Source organism: Melanostigma gelatinosum (assembly GCF_949748355.1).
Source record: "Melanostigma gelatinosum genome assembly, chromosome: 1".
In the NCBI taxonomy this organism is placed as follows: Eukaryota; Metazoa; Chordata; class Actinopteri; order Perciformes; family Zoarcidae; genus Melanostigma; species Melanostigma gelatinosum.
In genome coordinates, this window is record NC_136634.1 from 31476557 (window position 1) to 31497981 (window position 21425).

Here is a 21425-nt window from a genome sequence, read left to right on the forward strand (position 1 = left end):
CAGCTTCTCAGGTGTGTAAAATATCTCTCCACTGAGTATGCTAGTAGCGTCAGCATTCGCAGTAGTGAGGTTTTTCATCAACTTGCGTTCTATTCCGGTTGTTCCTTTTTTCCCCACGTTAAAGGTTTTTTTTGGGGGGAGTGTTTCCTGTTCTGATGTGAGGATGTTGTATGCTGTACAGATTGTAAAGCACTCTGAGGCAAATTTGTGATTTAGAGCTGTACAAATAGATTTAATATTTATACTATTAAAAATAAAAAAATGTCAATCAGGGGGTGTCTATGGATATGAATTGTATAGAAATCTATGAGAAAATGACTCTACTTCTCACTTGATTTATTACCTCAGTAAACATTGTAAACATGAGTTTATGGTCTCAATCTATAGTTTTAAGTCTTCTTCAATACAGCATGACGTTCATTTAGTAAATTATGGTCAATTTAGAGTCAAACAGACCATAAAGGAGAGTATGCTTTAAGGCGGGCTAACTTGTAAACTAACGGCGTCGCTCCTTCTCAGTCCAAATATGGTTACTTCCGCTCACTGGCACAAAAAAACAAGATGGTGACAGCCAAAATGCCAAACTCAAGGCTTCAAAACCACAATCCACAAACCAATGGGTGACATCACGGAAACTACTTCCACTTATATACTTTTCACAAAAGCGAGCAAAACAAATGAACCTTTTTACAATACATGGCAATACAATGTTCACAGACAATTTTATTTTTGTTCATTCAATTATTTTCAACATATTTTTGTATATGTTTCACACAACTGTGAATTAAATTCTTTAGAGCAGGGGTCTTCAACGTTTTTCAGGCCAAGGACCCCTCAATAGGGAGATGGAGCAGGGACCCTGGACTATATATATTGTATAAAATTGTGTTTTATATTCAAATAATACACAGGTTCATATATTCATCTTTTTATTTTAAACATGTGCAAGGTACAGTGAGTAGGGTGGCCGTGCCACTGCCATTTATAAACACACCTTGTCAGCTGATACCAATGCCAATATCAACATTGTCTGTTAATTGCATGATAATCATGCATACAAGATATTCAAATTGATGTTTTCATTTTAAACGTGGAAACGAAAAATGAGTGATGGCCTTTCAGTACCACTGCCATGCATAAATATACCTGTTATCTTTCATACAATACTGAACAATGAAAATAATGGACAGATTCATGTTTAGAGATTTTCTTTTTTTCTTTTTTTTAATTGTCTAATGAACCAAAAACATTTGCGTACCCCCTGCAGTACCTCCGCGGACCCCCTGTTGAAGACCTCTGCTTTAGAGGCCTCAGACTGCATTGCCATTTCATTTCACCTCATTATTCATCTTTATTATTCAGGCACCACCAGAAGACAAACATGATTTGTTTCGATATAAAAATATAGTTATAATCTTCATTTTGCTTGACAGGTGTTCCACTTGGGTCTTAAAAGTGAGTCTGGTATCCAGCCGAGTCCCAAGAATTTATAACATTCAATAGTGTCAATTTCACAATGCCAGATTAACAGAAGAGCCAGTGGCATATAAAACAGTGTCATCTGCTACATCTGTAATGTACAGTAAAACTGTACATTACAATTTGGAGTGGCGGAGATGATATTGTTCATACTGTGAATAAAAGAGGACCAAGAATTATCGAGTGAAATTGATCTCAAATGCGCAATGATGTAAGATTCACAAATGTGAAATAAAGTGTTATTTACTGCTTTTTTCATGTTGGAACAAAAGTTAAATATTTAACTGCAAAGTAGTACTCCGTGTTTGATACCTTAATTGTTTTGCATTAAATCATACTGGTGTAGGGAACGACCAAATTCACGGGGCCCCTTTAAGGAAAGGGGCGTAACCCTGGTGACAGGGGGGGGTTAAAGGGTGGCAGGAAGGGAATGTGTGTATGTTTTGTATGGATGGAAATAAACGGCCACAAGGTGCAGCCAAAAGGAATACTCGCCTCCTTGTTTGTTTCCATGCACCTACATTGGTGACCCTGACACTCCTGGACGTTTCCAGAAGATAAGATGTCGATGCACGCAGTTTCGCTGAAACTGCCGGAGTTCTGGGAGACGCAAGCGGCGGTGTGGTTTGCCCAAACTGAGGCACAGTTTGCCCTCAGAGACATTTCAGCGGATGCGACAAAATATTATTATGTCGTGGCGGCGCTCGGCAGTTCGACAGCAGGCAGAGTGGTGAGCATTCTTGAAAATCCTCCAGAGAGGGATAAGTACGATACCCTGAGGCCGGCCCAAGCCACGGCGTGGCCGGGGGAGACAACGATCGTCGCCGCAGCAGCAGCAGCGAGCCAACAGCGGGGAGCTACCGGTCTGTGCTATTACCACGCAAGGTTTGGGCTGCGGGCTACAAGGTGCCATTCACCATGCAGTTTTGGCAGGATGGGAAATGCCAGGGCCGGCGCTCAGTGACTGCCATGAGCGTCGGTTGGGAAGGCAGGCTGCTGTTCATCCGGGACGACGTTTCCGGGCGGCGCTTTCTCTGCGACACAGGGGCGCAGAGGAGCATTGTGCCTGCATGGCAGGGCCCCCCGCTGGAAGCCGCGAACGGTACCCCCATATGCACTTTTGGGACACGGTGCCTGGAGCTGTGTTTTATGGGGCAGTGTTTCAGCTGGGACTTTGTTACTGCCAAAATTGCCATTCCCCTACTTGGCGCGGATTTCCTATGCGCTTATGTACTATTGGTGGACGTCAAGGACCGCCGCCTGATAAATGCTGTGACTTTTTGTTCTTACCCATGTACACTAAGTAGAGCGGGCTCTACCAGGTTGACTAACATGCTTGCAGCGGCTGATGAGTTTCTGCGTCTGCTGGCCGAGTTCCCAGACCTCTCGCAGCCCACCTTCTCCTCCTCCACGGTCAAGCATGGGGTGGAGCATCACATCTCTACCACCGGTACATGCCCGGGCCCGGCGCCTAGATCCGGCAAACCTCACCATCGCCAAGATAGAGTTTGAAAACATGGAGCGCCTGGGCATCATTCGCCGCTCCGACAGTCCATGGGCTTCACCCCTGCACATGGCCCCAGTTCGTCAAGAGCGGAGCATAGGTCTCACCTCCGGACTCTATTTGAGCGACTCAGCCAGCACGGGTTGATATCAACCCAGCCAAGTGCCAGTTTGGGTTGACCACCATTGACTTTCTGGGACACATCACGGGGGCGCTCCCCCTCCCGGCAAAGGTGGAGGCTGTGACTAACTTTACACGCCCACTGACGGTGAGGGCCCTGCAGGAGTTTTTAGGCATGGTGAACTTTTACCATCGCTTTATTCCCTGAGCAGCGCAAGTGATGCGGCCCCTGTACGAAGCCCTGAAAGGCAAGGCCATCAAACAGCTTGTGGACTGGACTGAAGAGAGGGAACTTGCGTTTGTTGATGCGAAAACAGCTCTGGCAAACACAACAATGCTGGCGCACCCGTCACCTCAGGCTCCGATTGCCATCACCACGGACGCTTCGGACTATGCGGTGGGCACGGTGCACGAGCAGTGGGTGAAAGGGGCGTGGCAACCGCTGGCTTTCTTCAGTCGACAGTTGCGGCCTAATGAGCGGAAATACAGCACTTTTGATCGGGAGCTCCTCGGCCTCTTTCTGGCCATTCGGCATTTCCGGTTCCTGCTGGAGGCTCGGCCGTTCACTGCGTTGTGGATCACAAGCCACTGACGTTTGCCATGAGTAAGAGCACCGAACCATGGTCTGCACGCCAGCAGCGGCAGCTCTCCTTCATATCAGAGTTTACCACGGATCTACAGCATGTAGCGGGCAAGGAAAACCTGGTCGCAGACTGTCTCTCCAGGGCTGTCACCGGGGCTGTCCAGTTAGGATTGGACTATAACAAGATGGCAGAGGATCAAGTTACAGACCCGGGCGTCCAGGAGTTGAGGACGGCAGTTACGGGACTGCGGTTGGAGGAGGTCCCGTTTGGCGAAACTGCCGTTACGCTCCTGTGTGATGTCTCCACAGGCCAGCCGCGGCCGGTTGTTCCCTACAAATAGAGACAACAGGTTTTTAATGCTATTCATGGACTGTCACACCCTGGCAAGACGGCGTCGCAGAAGTTGGTCTCAGCAAAGTTCGTCTGGTGTGGGCTGAAGAAGGATATACGGAAGTGGGCCGGGACTTGTGTGGTGTGCCAGCACTCCAAGGTGCACCGTCACATAAAGACCCCTTTAGCACAGGTTTCGGTTCCAGAAAGGAGGTTCGATCACGTAAATATGGACTTGGTAGGACCTTTGCCCCCATCCCGTGGTTTCACACATCTCCTCACGATGGTAGACCGAACAACTCGTTGGCCAGAAGCTATCCCGTTGTCATCAACAATGGCGGATGAGGTGGCTCGGGCGTTTATTCAGGCTTGGGTCGCCAGGCTCGGAGCTGATGTTTCCTCGGACCGAGGCCCACAGTTTACATCAGAGCTGTGGAATGCAGTTGCAGGAAGCCTAGGGGTGAAGCTCCATCGCACTACTGCCTACCACTCGCAGGCCAATGGATTATGCGAGCGGTTCCACCGGTCGATGAAAGCTGCTCTCCGTGCCAGCCTCAAAGACAGCAGTTGGGTGGACAGGCTTCCGTGGGTCATGTTGGGGCTTAGGACAGCCCCCAAAGATGATCTGCAAGCTTCATCGGCTGAACTGGTTTATGGACAGCCACTGCGGGTCCCGGGGGAGTTTATCCCCAAAGTCACAGACCCTTGGTCTGCAACACAGCAGTGGGAAACGCTCCTGGAAAAAGCCAGGCTGTTCAAACCAGTGCCCACGTCGCAGCACGGCCTTCCACAGTCATACGTCCCGTCCAGCCTCAGGTCAGCGGAGTATGTGTTTGTTCGCCAGGACGCCCACCGTGGACCCTTTCAACCCCCCTACGTCGGGCCGTTTCGGGTGCTGGAGACTGGAGATAAAACCTGCAAGGTCGACATAGGCGGCAAGCTGGAATACGTGTTTGTTGACCGCCTTAAACCAGCACATCTGGACCTGGACCAACCGGTACGGTTGGCTGAACCCCCACAGCGGGGGCGGCCTCGTGCCCTCCCACCTCAGCACGACAAGACCCGGAGGGGGCCTTCAACGGTGTTCCTGCCTCCGGCCCCAGAGACACGGAGTCGGGCTGGTCGGTTGATCCGGGCCCCGAGACATTAATGGTTGGGACTAATCTCGGGAGTTAGTGAATTCTGGGGGGGCGCATGTAGGGAACAAACAAATTCACGGGGCCCCTTTAAGGAAAGGGGCGTAACCCTGGTGACAGGGGGGGTTAAAGGGTGGCAGGAAGGGAATGTGTGTATGTTTTGTATGGATGGAAATAAACGGCCACAAGGTGCAGCCAAAAGGAATACTCGCCTCCTTGTTTGTTTCCACGCACCTTCCACGCACCTACACTGGGATGTTTGCTGAAATTGATTGGATGTGGCACAGCCCTACCTAGAACATGTTCCACCAGCCGCCACTGCGTATAACCATCTGATACTAGCCCAGAGTTAAGCATATTCATCTAGCAAACTATACCTACCTTGGAGTGTTACAATAGTGAGTATTATTTTATTCAATGTGTCTATCCAGGCAAATTGGTGGATCCAAATGTTGTAAAAAAAAACATATATGATATTTCTTTGTAATCATCCAAAATAATGTTAAGTGTATGGGTATTTTCCCAAGTAGACCACTGACTGGTCGATACGTGCGATGCATTGAGTGGGCAACGCGCTGTGTATTGAGCGGGCAACAAGCCGTGTATTGAGTGGGCAACGAGCCGTGTATTGAGTGGGCAATGCGTACAGGCCGGTCTGACAGTAAACTCCCGGGCCACTTTTTCCCCCCAGTCCGCCCCTGGCCATATTTGATAGTTGGTGACTGAACAACAAAATCATGCTTATTACTTTTGTTCTCTATTAGAATAGGATTTTTGTTGAGTTACAAATATATCATTTAATACATTATTCAGCTCTAAATAAACCTCATGTGTGAGGAAAACTTGCCTGGTAAACTTGAATAAGTTTTCACTGAAACAAACACACACATACACAGGCAAACATGCCCCCCGCAACCCCCAGCTCCATCTATCTCTCTGTGATCCAGGAATACAAAAAAGAAAAAAAGACACATTTAATTTCACATGAACTCGAGCCGGAGCTGAGAGTAATCAAAGCCAGAGCCACCTACTCACCCAGCAATATCTTGACACGTCTTTGTTTCTTACACTCTCCTCTATTCAGCTGTTATTTCTCTCTCACACGCTCTCACCCACCTCCTCCCTTCTCTCTCCAACTCTCCAATTTATCAGATTTACTGGCAGGTCTGGACCAAAGAGGACACTGCCAAAGCGAAATAGTACCATGAGCGACTTGATATTATGCCACTAATATTAGTAACATAAAAGATGAGCCTAATGGCTTAGTAAAGAGCTGTCACTAAGTAAAGAAACAAAAATTGTCAGTAAAGTCAGGAACGAGCTTGTGCAGTTTGTACTTAGCATAGCATGTGACAGTACACCACTTATACATGCAAATTATGCGCAGTAAACAATGAGAGCCAACATATTGTGAAACTTAGCAATTAGTTAATTAGCAATTAACTTCGTTAATAATAATAATATATGTGAAGAGACAGTTTGATCACATGTCAATTAATTATTCCTCACAATAATTATTAATAATGATTTCCACAACAATGATGGTATAGCTACACATATTTAAACATGCAACTTTTATTTCTGTTAATCTGTTTCAACATTTGAAAGTCAGAGGTATCACATCTCTGATATTTTTGTATCATCACATGATTAAAGCCGGTTACTTTTTTACATAGTGCCTGCTGGTGAATGATCCAGTGGTAATGTAGAAATGTTGCGAAGTCTGGGTCACCTTTGCATTGCGCAATGAAGCCTGCATGCCGGCGAGGAGCCCCGTCTGTTATCGCCGACACCAGCTTTTCCAATGGTACCTTTTTCTCGACGAAGAAACTAGTAAAAAGTCTCATCTATAGCCGAGCGGGGGATCCAACCCTCCGAGGCGTGCGAGCGTCTTCGGGCGCCCGCGTTCAAACCTCTAGTCTGGGCCTTTTTGGTCGGATTGCGTTGCCTCGCCTCTACCTCCGCCACCCCTGAGTTGTTGCCCCGCGGCCTGTTCCAAGGATTTACGGACCTGACAACGGGGTGCGCTCGCGGCGCGCGTCTGGCGCCAATGGGAGGCGCCCGCCATTCGGAACCTGAAAACCAAGTGCGGTGCGGCGGCCTCATCCTGGCTGTCCGCCGTGCGCCTCCGGGTACCCAACTCTCTTATGACAAGAAATATTGTCATTTTAAAATCTACACTAATGCGTTTTTGATTAAAAAAGAACAGCAACTACAATTTTAGACGGAGCTCCATGGTGACTAGTGCTATTTTTAGAACATGCCTTGCTGGCTACTCACGTGGTCCCTGCGTTGGCTACCTCTGCTGTAATGCATAGTAAATCTACATTAATTGTTTGTTTCTTTGGCCACTTGAGGACAACACGCTGGAATCACGCCGTAAACATTATCTCTTTATAAAGTTGTTATTTACTCCTCAAGACTTAAGTCTTTGGGGGGGATCGTGCGTTCGTTCGTGTGTATGTCTGTCCACGGCTAATCTTGCATACTGCTGGGCCCATCAGCCTCATGTTTTTTGTGCTGACTATACTCTTAAGGACCTCTTGTGGTTGAGGTTGTACACACTTTTTAAAAAGCATATTTATGGCCTGTTTTTCACCGTCATTGACTGCTGCCTCCTCATTCCTCTTAGCTAGCCAGTACAGGTCGCAAGTGATCCACAACTGCAGCGCAAAAAGCATTTTTCAACAATCTGCCAGACTAAAAAGCAAGTCTTAACTAGTCTGCTACAGGACACATGTTGGACTCTGTTGTAGCTCAAAAACTGACATCCATTGACAGGGTTGGTCTCATTTTGAACCGGAGCATCTGCAGATCAATTCCAGACCCAATATGTTAGCGCCAACGGGAAGCTAAAGTCAGGCTCAATACGAGATGAATAAATCCCTGTTTTTGTTATCCTTGCCACCATCTTGATAATAATGGGACAGGGAGGGACAATTAGGTGAGATTCAACTATTTTATGTTTGGGAGAGGAGCGGGGGGGACACAAGGTGGATATCTGCACTCTACTGAGTGCACTTTTCTAGTTTATTAATATCAGCCCTCCCTCCTAAAAGTGAAATTCTCACACAACAAAACTGCGTTGTGAATTGGGTCTCGAGGGAAAACATTTTTGCTGCGGATTACGTTTGTTTTTGACGTATCATGAATCCTAAGACGTCCCCGAAGGGAGGAAGTTGGGGTGTTGGATGGGTTTAGAAATTCAGGGCTTTCACATTGGAGACTGCAGTTTGTGTCCATTGTGAACCAAGTAGTTAAGTTGCATTTTCTTTTTTTTCTTCTTTTTTTTCAGTTTCATAGTCACTTTAAGCTAAATCATGATCATGTTTATATTAAACCTAACCAAGTAGTTTTCTTCTCCAAACCTAACAAAGTAGTTTTATAGCTTTTTTTGTTTGTTTTAATTTGTTTTGACTTTTCAACTTTAACCACGTGTTTGAAACTGTTAAACACTTCCAACATAATCAGGGATAAAATATGTTTCCCTTGAAACATAATTGAGAGTGCAGTTTTGTTGTATGGGAATGTAATTTTGTAGGAGACATGGTTGTTTGTTATATTATGTTAGCAAACTTTTCACACATTCAGAAGACACAAAGCAACATTAGAATTGATTTGGAGTCATGTTTCTAGCCATCTGGCGAATGCAAGTCTGATATTCACTCTCATTTTAGCTCTTCTTTGGTCTCCACCAACTTCTAGAGGGGAATATCTTACTCCAAAGTTGCTAAAAGCTCCACTATGTTCACCATGAGAACTTTTTCACGGAACACAACTGCCTGCTGCTGCTGGAAACAACACTGATGAGCGGAGTGATAATGAACCAAAGCTGTAAAGTTGTGGGCCATAAATCCAGAGCAGCTCTGCAGAGTTAGTGATATTTATCTGTGGGTTTGTTACAACAAGAAACCCCTCTTGAATTACATCTATGTCAGTTACTCAGAGTATCATCATCATCCATTGTATTCGTATAACATATCATATCCTGACCCATTGTGTTGTTAGTTTTGCCTTATCCAGATCAGCGGTTCAGCATTAAGGGATTGTGCATGTTGTACAAATTGTAAAGCTCTCGGAGACAAATCTAAGCTTCGTTGCTTTCCGTCCCCTCTCACTCCCTCAGACTTTCATTCTGACATCATTGGGTGACTTCAGGGAAACATTTTGAATTCATCCATTTGCTTCCTCCCTCCCTCTACTACACGCACACATACACACTGCTCCGTCTACCAGGGGATGCATCCGTACGCTGTGAGCAGCTGGACCTGTTGCTCCAGTGGGGGGCCGAGTTTCGCCAATCCTCGTCCCAACCACCTGAAGGAGAGAAGGTGCTGGAAGACCTGGTGGCCTTTGATGTCGTCTTGGGAGACCTCAACTTCGATAACTGCTCTTCAGGTATGAATATCTCCGAGCTACTTCAATATATTCTGAACTTTACATTTAATTTTATGCCCACACCAACATGATGGAAGGTTCATCTCTCAATATCTCCTCCGCCCGAATAACTTATAAAACCCAAGAAGCAGTGAATGCTGAGTCCATAATGTAAGACCTCTTATAGCTCTGATACAGGATAGTTGCATGGTGCCGGGGCTTTAACAATAGAAACTAATACAATATTAATCTGTACCATCAATGATAAAAGCTTGAAGGTGAACTACAATGTCGAAACTCATGACTCATCAGTAATACATTAAAGGGAAACTTCGGTATTTTTCACCCTGGACCCTATTTTCCAATTTTTTTTTGGTCTAAATTACTCATTCTCAAAATGTTGTCCAGTATTGAAGAAGAAGTCTGCAGCTGGCAGCCGCTAAACAAGCTGTGATGTAATCTTTCAGGGCAACTCCTCATTGTCAATGTACGCCCATTAAAAATGCTTTTTTTTGTCAGGTGGCAACCTGTTCTGAAAAGTGAAGCCAATGTGAGTGTCTTAAAGCTGCATTCTCTCTACTGACCAGCAGGCGGAGACTCCCCTGATTGTATAGAAGTCTATGAGAAAATGACTCTACTTCTCACTTGATTTATTACCTCAGTAAACATTGTAAACATGAGTTCATGGTCTCAATCTCTAATTCATTAAGTAAATTATGATTGATTTAGAGTCAAATAGACCATAAAGCAGAGTATGCTTTAGGGCGTGGCTAACCTGTGATCGTCAGGAAACTAACAGTGTCACTACTCCGCAACCCAAATATGGTTACTTCCGCTCACTGGCAAAAAAAACTAGATGGCGACGGCCAAAATCCCAAATTCAAGGCTTCAAAACCACAATCCACAAACCAATAGGTGACATCACGAAAACTACTTCCACTTATAATTCTGATTATGATGTTCATTTTGTAAATGTATGGTCCATTTAGAATCAAATAAACCATAAAGCTGGGGAGGCTTTAGGGCAGGGCTACCTTATGACTGCAAAGATCCAAAATGGCGAAGGCCGTAATCTAAGATGGCGACGGCAGAAACGTCGAACTCTGGGCTTTCGCTTCATCCGGTCTGTTTTTTATTGTGTCATGTGACTTCCTGCCAGAAGACAACGGTGAAGAAATGTAAGTGTTTTTAGAGTTTGTCATGTTGTAGAGTATAGAGCGTTGCTTAGTGTAATCCAATAGATTTTCAATGTCACGGCTCAATATCTAGTTGATTTTAACAATGTGGATACGATGTGAGATTTCAGAATGAGACTTCCCCTTGAACAAGACTTTTTACACAATAACTTATATCTACAATTCTATAATGTTGTCAAACACAATCTGAGGTACCCTTCAAGGTACAATTATTGCTTTTCCCAAAATAAGAGCAATTCATTTTTGTTTCAGTTACACAGTGATATGATAGTTGTAGAGTGTAATCCTCAATAACGGATTGTCAAATAAGCATGAGCACATCATTAGGGGGGGAAATGTGGCAGTGGCTTTCTGTTGAGGACTGACTTATTGTTGCTTGCTTACTTACTTATTGCACCCTGTTCCCAGGCAGTAATTGCTGAGAAAGAAGACTCGGGGATGTGTAACTCCTTTCTATTATTTAGCCTAAAACTGAATGTGAGCAAAAGTGTGTGCTCTTGTTTTTTTTGTTTTTTTTCAGAGGACAAGCTGGAGCAGCAGCATGCACTTTTTACTCAATACAAGGACCCATGTCGCCTGGGGCCAGGGGAGGACAAACCATGGGCTCTGGGTAATAGCACACACACACACACACACACACACAGTCAATATGTTCCTCTATGAACACCATGGAACATCACATATACAGATATATACATCAACACCTTCAACTATCCTCCAAGAAGTGATATTACAATACATTATGAAAGGCAGATGTTGCTATACACACATAACCTGAGTGGCTCAGGAAATATGGTGATCCATCCATAATACAGAGCGGACTCTAATCTGGCTCTGTCCGGCTGAATCAGGATGTGTGAATTAAAATGTGCCCAGTACAGCGTGCTGACACATGAGCTTTAGTGACGTAAAGACTGGAGGGTTTTGGTCTGGATGTGCAGCGTTATTTAGGCCAGCGGTATTTCAGGGACACTGTGGGCAGGACAGAGTGAAAGGGCTCGTTTAGAGAAGGGCTTATTTATTTGGACAGGGATGTTTGCGCGGCGAGGCCAGGGGGACAGATCTGCGCCTTCAGTTTCAGTCACTGTTAGACAGGAGGAAAGAAAATAGACAAGTAAAAGAAGAACGAATCGATAAATGGAGAGGGGAAAAAGTGATCCCGTTTCATAAAGCTCATCCTAAGAAGATTAGACCTGAATACAACGAAGAGCGAGGCTGCCAGCTGACAATGTGTCCATAGATTTCATGAAATCTGCTGAACTCTTCTAATGCTGGCCCACCCAGCCAGCCAAACACACAAACAACCTGCAGGGCTTGTGCTGCATTCAGATCACGTGGGAATTCTGGCCAGCCTGGGACTATTTGATAGCTAAAAAAGCAGTGACATGGAAATAAAAAATCGCACGTTTGAAGCTGTGAAAATGAAAGGCTTTGACAAAAATCTGCTTCACTCATAACTGACACGGCTCTTTTTGTGAGTTCATGTTTGATGGCTGATGTCAAAAACTAACCAAAAACCCAACAAGTACAGCAACTGTGGCTTCCTATGTATTTTAGGAGTCAAAATATGTATTTTCTCACCACATTTGTACATGAATGGATGACTGAACAACCTGCTGGGTACAGGCCCAGGGAACCAAATTGTCCTTCATATGCAAAATGTCACTCAAAGAGACGTACCAACCACGAAGGGACCACAAAGAAACACGAAACAACCACAAATAGACACAACATGAGTACAAAGCCACACAAAACACCTCAAAGACACAGAATAACCTCAGAGACACAAAACAACTACAAAGAGACACAAATCAACACAACTCAACACAAAACAACTACAACTCAACACAAGGAGACACAAAACAACTACAAAGAGACAAAAATTACCACAAAGAGACACAAAACTGACTACAAAGACACACAAACGACCCCAAAGACACACAAATGAGTTCAAATAGATACATAATCCCCACAAAGAGACACAAATTGTCTACAAAGAGAAACAAAATGACAACAAAGAGAAACAAAATGACTACAAAGAGAAACAAAATTACTACAAAGAGACACAAAACGACTACAAAAAAAAGACACAAAATCACAAAAAGATGCACGCCTACAAAGAGACGCAAAACACCAGAAAGGGTTAAAAGCATCTGTTTGTCTTGTTCCCATGTAGTAGAGGTGTTGGAGCCTTTTGCACGTCTGTGACTCATAATCCACCAATGCACGTATACTACAGCTTGTTGGTGATGCCAAACGTTATGAGGACAGAGAAACTGAGGTCACGTTGACCATCTGAAAGAGGCAACCTCGTGTATATCTAGACTTTCCCAGAGGAACTGAAAGTAGCACAACAGCCAGTCTGTTAAGTCTGTCGTCAGACGCCTACTTTTCAACACACTAAAGTAACTCCGGTCAATTCACGAGTGCTGCTCCCCTCATATGGGGCGTTTTAAACACATTATCCAGCCCCACATCCTCTTTGTCAAAAGGATCTCTGAGTGCTCCGTCTCCCTCTGGCTGTTATATTCCACCGGTTGATAACGGCGGACTGTGGTCTGAGGGCAATAAAGACGGAGATGTTTAATGCTCTTAGAACAAAGTCTGCTGACGCCTCCGTTGCCACAACGCCAAAAAGCCAAGTTGTTCTTTTAGATCCTCTGTTCTCGAAGGAAGAAATTGCTCGTTGTAGTGAGGGGAAGACTGCAAAGCATAAACTAGATCAATACACAGCAATGGTGGCCATATTTCCAGGTATGCTGCTGCAAATTAAAAACGTAGCATACATGAATTGTCAGCTTATCCATCTGAATATTTCTTAGAAGTACAAAAAGGTGGCGACAAAAAGGTGGCGACTCAAAACAGCACTTCTGTCTTCAGGGCGTCCTTTATTGGACTCAAGGAATTCAACACACTATTGGGATAGAAGTGTTACTTCGTCTCCACTGTATTAGAAAAATAATCGTTAAAGATCAGAAAGACGTGAGTCTTCCTGCACAGTGATGCATTTTAATGTCTTTCAACAGGTACTTTGCTGGACCCCAGTGGCCTTTATGACGACGAGGTCAGTTCACCTGAAAGTTTACAGAAGTAAGTCACACACACTAACTGGTTTTCTTCACTTAAGATGACATTGCATTTACTTACCCAAACCTTTACCGCAACCACCAAATGCTTCAGACCAACCTGTATCTTCATCAAAAGTTAGTGTGGGTTCCATATTCATTCCTTAACCCCCAAACAATTTCAGTTTATTTTTCTCCTGTTACATTTTTCTCTCTGTTGCCTTGCTTTTTACTGCAATATATAAATCCTGCACCACAACAATACAACCATGGCTAGTAAACATACCTAAAACATGTTTGCAGTTAAGACAGTAAAGGACAGTTACAATGCCATAAACCATAAAAACGAGTTGAAACAACTTGAATGTCTTTGATAAGTTGTTGAACAACAATATGAAAATAATAGAATCTATATATCCAACATTATGTGTCAACAAGTGTTACCAATGGAGGCTCCACGTGCTATATATATTAAGCTTTTTACATTTATACAAGCTCTACTTTCCCTCTCTGCTCTGTGTTCAGCAGCCTGCAGTTCCGTAGAAGAATCACTGAATTATTGTCATGTGACTGTTGGTGTCAGCCAAGTCAATCATGGCTTAGTTGCGCTGAAAAAGTGCTTTTGTAGTGCTTTTTGAAAAATGTTTTTTACAGGATCTGTTTAAAAGCAAACGCTTAACTTGGGACGAGATTTTAAATGAGACATGAAGAATAAAATGTATTTGGCGAAATATTACAATTTCATGATTCGTTTTGGCTGCTTATTCTAATGGAAGCGTTTGTCACACATTATGTGGTCAAGTACTGTCGGAAAAATTTAAATCTGACGATAATGATGTTTTTTATAGCTTCTGGCTAGGATGTACTGTGTAGTTTTGGCAATTGTTTAAAGAAAACATGCTTTTCAATCCCGCCGGCGTGATAAGGGTTTCAGAGGCTTACTGCAGTAGTTGACATATTTGCTCAAAGTGTTACTATATCCTGACAGTAGTATATGAAACAGAAAATCTGTGGAAACGGTTTCTCTGCCTCCCTTTCGTACTAATGGCGTTTGCAAGATTCCACTCTACTGAAAGAATGTTACCAATCAGAACCGAGGAGTCTCTTAACTCAGCTGCCAATCACTGCACATGAAGCTTATGACCTTAGATCAAACGAAGAAAATAGTCAGTGTTGATCAAATATGAATCAAGATTATGTTACTGCGCTGCCCATTTCTCATCTCTAATGTTTTCAGAAACATATTTAATATGTATGCATATTTAGTGAACCGTTTAGCTGTAAAACAAGAAAGATTCTGGAAAACAGTTGAGCCAAAACCAAGAATGGCCCAGCGGCTGGAGCAAATTTTCTAATTTTACAGCTAAAATGCTTTGTGTTTGGTGTGAACACACAGCAACACTGCACCCTAACCGAGTAACAGGCAGTTGTAGAATCACTAGTTGCTCTCTGGCTGAATATACAGTAGCAGGTTTAGACTTCATAGTCACAAACAGCACCAGAAAAACGTTAATTACACTGGTATTGTCTTGATAATAAAAGCTGATCTTTGACCTAAGCACTACACTCAGTACTCCAGTGCATTCTTTCTTCATTTTACCAGAGATGGCAACATCATATCTATATTTCCCTTTTGAATTCATGCTGTTTTATAACTTTTTTTCTTCCTGTGTTTGGACTGCAATGCAACTCCAGGCCTGCATCCTTGGTCTAAACATCAGTCTTCTGATCCTTTCCCATCCCTGTGTGTCTCTGTCAGAGTGATGGAGAACGAGGAAGGGAGGAAAGAGTACCTGGTGTTTCCTCCCAGTAAGAGCCAGTGTCCCGCCATCAGTCAGAAGGGGAGGAAGATCCCACTGAAGGGCAACGGACGGCGGATTGACTACATGCTCTACAGCGACGAAGGCCTGCAGCAGGACTGGAAACTGGTACGGTTTAGTCTCCAATTAAGTGTTACCTTAAATTTGAATTTGCCGTAAAAGCCAGATGTTTAGCGTGTGTTCCTTGTCCAGGTGCAAAGGGGTTAAACAGACTTCGCAAATGCGCCGCACAAAACACAGGCGGGGGGGGATTCCTATTTCACACGAGGCCCCCACGGTGATACTAGTCCCGTGCAAATAGTGCTTTTAAAAAACAACAAATCTGCTAATAGAGTGAAATTATTGTTTCCCTAGTACACAAGCTCTGTTATAAATGTTTGCCATTTTCTTCAGGGAGGTGATGTGCCGTATTCTGCCCTCATTAAATCATTAAAAAATTAAACCAACAGGGAACCTGTCAATGCTCATTTTCCTGAGCCGTGTGAAACATAACTGGAGGCCGGTGATCTCATCTCTCATAAGAGAAAGACTGACTGGTCAAAGGGATAAAAAAAAAGAGGATAATGAAAACATGGCAGCACAAACTGGAAAGGAAAGGAATGAGGGCAACGCTGTCATGGCTGCCCGTCTGTGGGAGGGATTGGGAAACCAAATCACATGTTCACATCTCTCTCCCTTAAACCACAGCTGCCTGATGCCACCTTGTGTCTGAATGTAGTAACTGTAACATCGTTTTACTTGACACTGACTGCAAAGTGAAGCTCATCCAATATGTAGTTGTTGTGCTTCCTCATAAACAAACCTCAAACCTGTTATTTCATCGTGGGTGGTCTGTTTATTGCCTTATGGAGAACAGCAATGGGCTAACTAACTGCTAGCTTGTTAGCATCCTCATATCTCTGCAACAAAACAGTTTTTCACATTCAATGATTGGTTTCTAACACACTATAATGTAGTGATTAACAGTTATAAAGACATTTATAACATGTTTATTAAAGTACAGTATTTGCCAAAAATTATAAAGGCTCCTATGAAGACATATTTTATATTATTACAACAGACATTAATGAACTGGCAGAAGAAAAGATGACAGACATCTAATACATGTAAAAGTAGGCTCCTCTTCCCCGGTGGAAACAGCCAAACGCATGGCCACAGATAGGTGGTGAGACCAAAACCAGAGCAAGAAGAGCAACAATGGCATTGTTTTGAGTTTAATGTTCACTCTCCTGAGTCTGCTGGATGAGTTAATAGGTGACTGTTTTGCTAAGACTTTTGCTAACTTTATATGGTGATATGCGAGATGTTTTCGGCTAGTTGCGCTGCCCCTCCAGTGGCCAAAGAAACCCTGCAGACACCTTTAAAGTCCCTCAGCATAAAAGGTGCGATCACAATGACCTGATGACAGCTCTCTTCTTCTCTTCTTCCTGCAGGAAATCGAGGAGTTCAGCTTTGTCACCCAGTTGGCTGGCCTCACCGACCACCTATCTGTGGCCATGCGTTTGGCTGTTTCCACCGGGGAAGAGGAGCCTTAGATTGACCACGAGAGTTAAAAAAATAAATAAAAAATACTGCCATGGAGGAGTGACAGATGACCAGAAAGAGAAGAGGAGATGACATGTTTGCAGATCTGCTTAAGAGAGAGAGAGAGAGACAGAGTGAGAGAGGGTGAGACAGACAGACAGACAAAAATCTACGAGAGGATTGAAAGGAGAGCGAAATGGACGGATGAAACAGTGGGGGAGCGCTTAGCGGATGGATGGATATATAGAGGAGGGCGGCAGCAGAGGAGTCTCTGGAGGGGAGAGAAAAACAGGGGCATTCAGTTTAGAAAGCCAGAAAGATATTTATCTTCCTGGGTAAACCACCCACACAAACAAACACACTAAAGACATTACCTAACACACAAACACAATCGATCGACATTTTGACTGTTGAATATCTCCTGGCTTCTCCACCCTTCTCCTCTGACACTCCCTGCTGAACTGAATTCACGGGGGTTTTATTTACAGTGATTCGTTTTTATGTAGCCAATTTACACACACTCCTTTTATTTCAGCCCAAATGTAAATATGATTATTTTTCTTTTTTTATTATTCTACCTTCAGGGACAAAAAAGGCAAACACATCATTTAAGTGACAAAAGTGAGGGGTATGGCTACTGACTGGCTTTTACACTGACCGCCTGTGTCCTTGTGTCGTGCTCCTTCCTGAATGGCTATTGGTTGTTCACCTTACTACTCCCATGTCAGTCCCAGGAACCTCAACAAGTGTCTTTTTTTATTTAAAAAAAACTATAAAAAAAACTAGTCTTTCTAAAAAGAAGAAAAATAATATGATACGATTTCTAATGTCGCCACACCACTTTTTATAGAACGTTTAAATGCCTGTTTAATACGATATGGTTTCTAAAAAAAAAAAAATTATATAAAGGGACATGAAATTGGAGAAGTTGTTTGTTCGATGCATTGCGATACTTATAGCATGTGGTTCAGCCATGACTGGTGGAAATCAGACATTTTGTTGTGTAATAACAGGAGCTGAGGCTTTGCGGATGCATGATGGGAAACGGTATCAGTTTACAACATTAATATAGCGTCTTGATACACTTGCTTGCTTGAGTCTGGCTGCCTGACGAGTCAGGAGGTGCACACTTACTGTATGACGGTGTGACATTTGTGCATGTGAGACTCTACCCTGCTGGTGACACTGAACACACATAAAGGTGTGCACAGAAACATAGTGAAGACTTGCGCAAAGCAGCCATATGCATCGTGTGCGGGGGGATTTCAGGTGATGTTACACGCCCGCTGGCGGCCATATTGGAGGTCCTCAAATGACAACATGCCCATCTACTACTACTCCCATCTTTGAGGGAGTAGATGTTGTCAGCTTGTTAGCTAACAAACCAATGTAGCTATGTGTTTAGCAAGCTATCGCTGTCTTTGTCATGTGCACTAGCTAACACACAGCCCAGTTTTTGGTTTGAGCTCAGCCAGTTGTCCAACGGATCAGCCTGATGACAGCCATATTGTGAAGCAACTGCAAAACCTCATAATACAGAAACATTTTGACGACCGCACACACCCTGTACAATATGCCAAGTTTGCGCAAACATGTTTTATAATCATCTCATCGGTCCCAAAGAGGCAGGCTGTGTTCGAAATGGCGTGCTAACTGGAATGAAAGTAACGTAATATAAAAGTAAAGTAATATAAAAGTAACGTGATACGAAAATAACGTGATACAAAAGTAACGTGATACAAAATTAACGTGATAGAAAAGTAACGTGACACTAAGGTAACGTGGGACGGAAGTAACGATTTTAAAGTAACGTGATATGACAGTAACGGGATATGAAAGTAATGCACCATACAAGTCTGATATGCCAAACTACGTGAGCATGTGCAGTAGTCCTCACCAGGACCGTGAAAAATCAGGTGGAAGTCATACTGTCACAGTGGTTTACCCGGAAAGCTGTTTTGGATCACAAAAAGTAAATTTACGAAAGTAGCCATTTTTCTTTAATGATAAGTTGTGTGTATATTGTTTTGTGTGTCGTAGTCATGATCATTTGACCGATTTGTTCGTACTTCAAGACATCCTGAAGTTTGCCATGTCAAAATTGTTCAGTATTTCAGAGAATAATAATCAAAGTATATACCGTTGTGTTACTTTTTACCCACTCGTGTTTTACTTTCGTCCCGACAAATGAGTTCACAAGTAACGACTCTTAACATCCGTTCAAAGTCAAATTACACTGAAGCCGTTCCACTTAAACTTTAAAGGAGTAAATGGAAAAATACTGGGGTTAAAGATTTGAGATAAGTCATTTCTTGTAGCTACATATGTTGCTAGCTAAGTCAGCTACCGCAAACGCAGCCAATAAACACATTTAATTTGCTTTGCATTCAGTCTAAACACCTTCAGAATTATGTTCCCCCCACCTGTCTATGTATTACATTATTGACTCACTGCTTCTGCTGCTGGTTGGACAACAATATGCTTTACACCAATGCTAATGTAGCATAGCATTCACAATGGCATTCAACTCCCAATCTGTAACAGACCATGGTGTCAAACAGGAGCTGGAACTTTTGTGAAGAACCATGGTGCTGATAGAGATGGGCCAAATTACCATTACATCAAACCTAAATCAGCATTCATCTTATGTAAGTAAAGTCCTTTAACAGCAAGACTTAAAGTGGCAGAGAGAATACTTTGATAAAAAATAACTTTATGTCATATTTAAGTTACTGTGAGGAACTTTTAACAGGTTATGAAACAGTCTTAAGACAGATGCCTCTATATGACAAAGTAAACAAGACCAGATCAGATCAAAATCAGATGAAATCATGCAGGTTCACCAGAAACTCAAACTTCAGCGGGGCCTCCAGCAGGAACCAGCCCACCGCGGACATATCCAGATGTGGCTTCACTGCAGCCTTCGACCTGCAGTCAGAGCTGAGGCCAGAGGAGGAGAGCTGATCACCCGGCAGCAGCGTCTCCTCCAGAGCTTTGCCTCACAGACAACGCACAGCTGGAGGCCCAGGCCATATTGCTGGGCCCACTAGATGAAAGAACCGGAACCAGATCTGAGTGGGTAGTTCTGGCAAACCCGGCTGCAGTAAAATGAGAGGTTTTCTGAAGGGACTCTGATGCTCGGAAACGCTCCCACTTTCGTCCACAGGGACCAACCAAAATCAACACAAAATGAAAGTTACATGTAGAAGTTTAGAACAGAAAGTTTATGACCCGGACCCCATGTTGAAAACATTGAGCCAAAACCAAGCACCGACCACCGGAGCAAACGTTTTAGTTTTACATCTTAAAAGTTCACTAAAATATGTTTCTTAAAACATTTGAGGCAAGAAATAGACAATTCTGTGACAGAATCTTGATTAATATTTGAGCAGCGCAGTTCGGCCGGATTTCATGAGCTTCACAATTGGTGATTGACAGCCGAGTTAGAGATATCTCCTCGGCTCTGATTGGTTGTTTTCCTTCGGACATGGAGGAATATTGCAAATGCCACTAGGAGCACTAAAAGCAGGCAGTGGAACCGGATTATTTTTCACAGATCATCTGTCTTGTGTACTCCTGTCAGGATATAGTGACAGTTTCAGCAAATATGACAAAAGCTATTTCCATAAAAGTTATCAAACTGCAGCTTTAACGTAAGCTTGCTAACATTAGCCACAACAAGCTACTGGTCATACCAGACCAAAGAAGGCTGCAAAAACCTCGAAGTGAATTGAATTGGGTTTGTTTGATGACTTAGGAATTCTGCTTATAATTTGTATTAGGAAGGATGTTTTATTTCTTCTTTCAAAATGTATACATTTTTGTTTTACAAGATGAATTAGTTTCAGTAGTAATGGCGGCCTCCCTATCACTCAACACTATGTATGCTAACGTGCCAGCATGAACCTCCAGATGAATGATGTCCTGCCCTGAGAACACATGGATCATGTTTGTGTCCCATCAGTCAACATGGTACAACTTCAGACTCATGCTGTACATATTTCTTTTGGAGATGTGTGTGGAAAATCACTTATGTAGAAATGCCATGTTTCTCTGAATAAAACATGCATTACAATTACACTTTAGTTTTCCAGATACTGTTTGATTTCCATGGTCTGCACAGTGAACAATGTTTACGGCAGCACTAGAGAAGAGCTTCAACGGATCGTGTTATTTTATTTTTTTCAATAAAAATGTTCTAATCTGTGTTGGTCTGAACACACTGTGCTGGATGGTAACACAGGATGGAGAATACAGTGTGAGTTTACAGATGTGCATGTGTGTCAGAAT

General features: G+C 43.4%; 1 protein-coding gene across 1 annotated transcript in view; it reads left to right on the forward strand.

Annotated features, from left to right (window-relative positions):
• Positions 1-21215, forward strand: part of smpd3 (sphingomyelin phosphodiesterase 3) — a 37566-nt gene extending 16351 nt beyond the window's left edge. Inside the window, exons 5-9 of the mRNA XM_079280663.1 lie at positions 9390-9551; positions 11247-11336; positions 13753-13816; positions 15551-15719; positions 17045-21215. Coding sequence (XP_079136789.1) covers positions 9390-9551; positions 11247-11336; positions 13753-13816; positions 15551-15719; positions 17045-17146 — 587 coding nt within the window. The 3' untranslated portion in view covers positions 17147-21215. The remainder of the gene's footprint in view (positions 1-9389; positions 9552-11246; positions 11337-13752; positions 13817-15550; positions 15720-17044) is intronic.
• Positions 21216-21425: the final 210 nt, after the last annotated feature.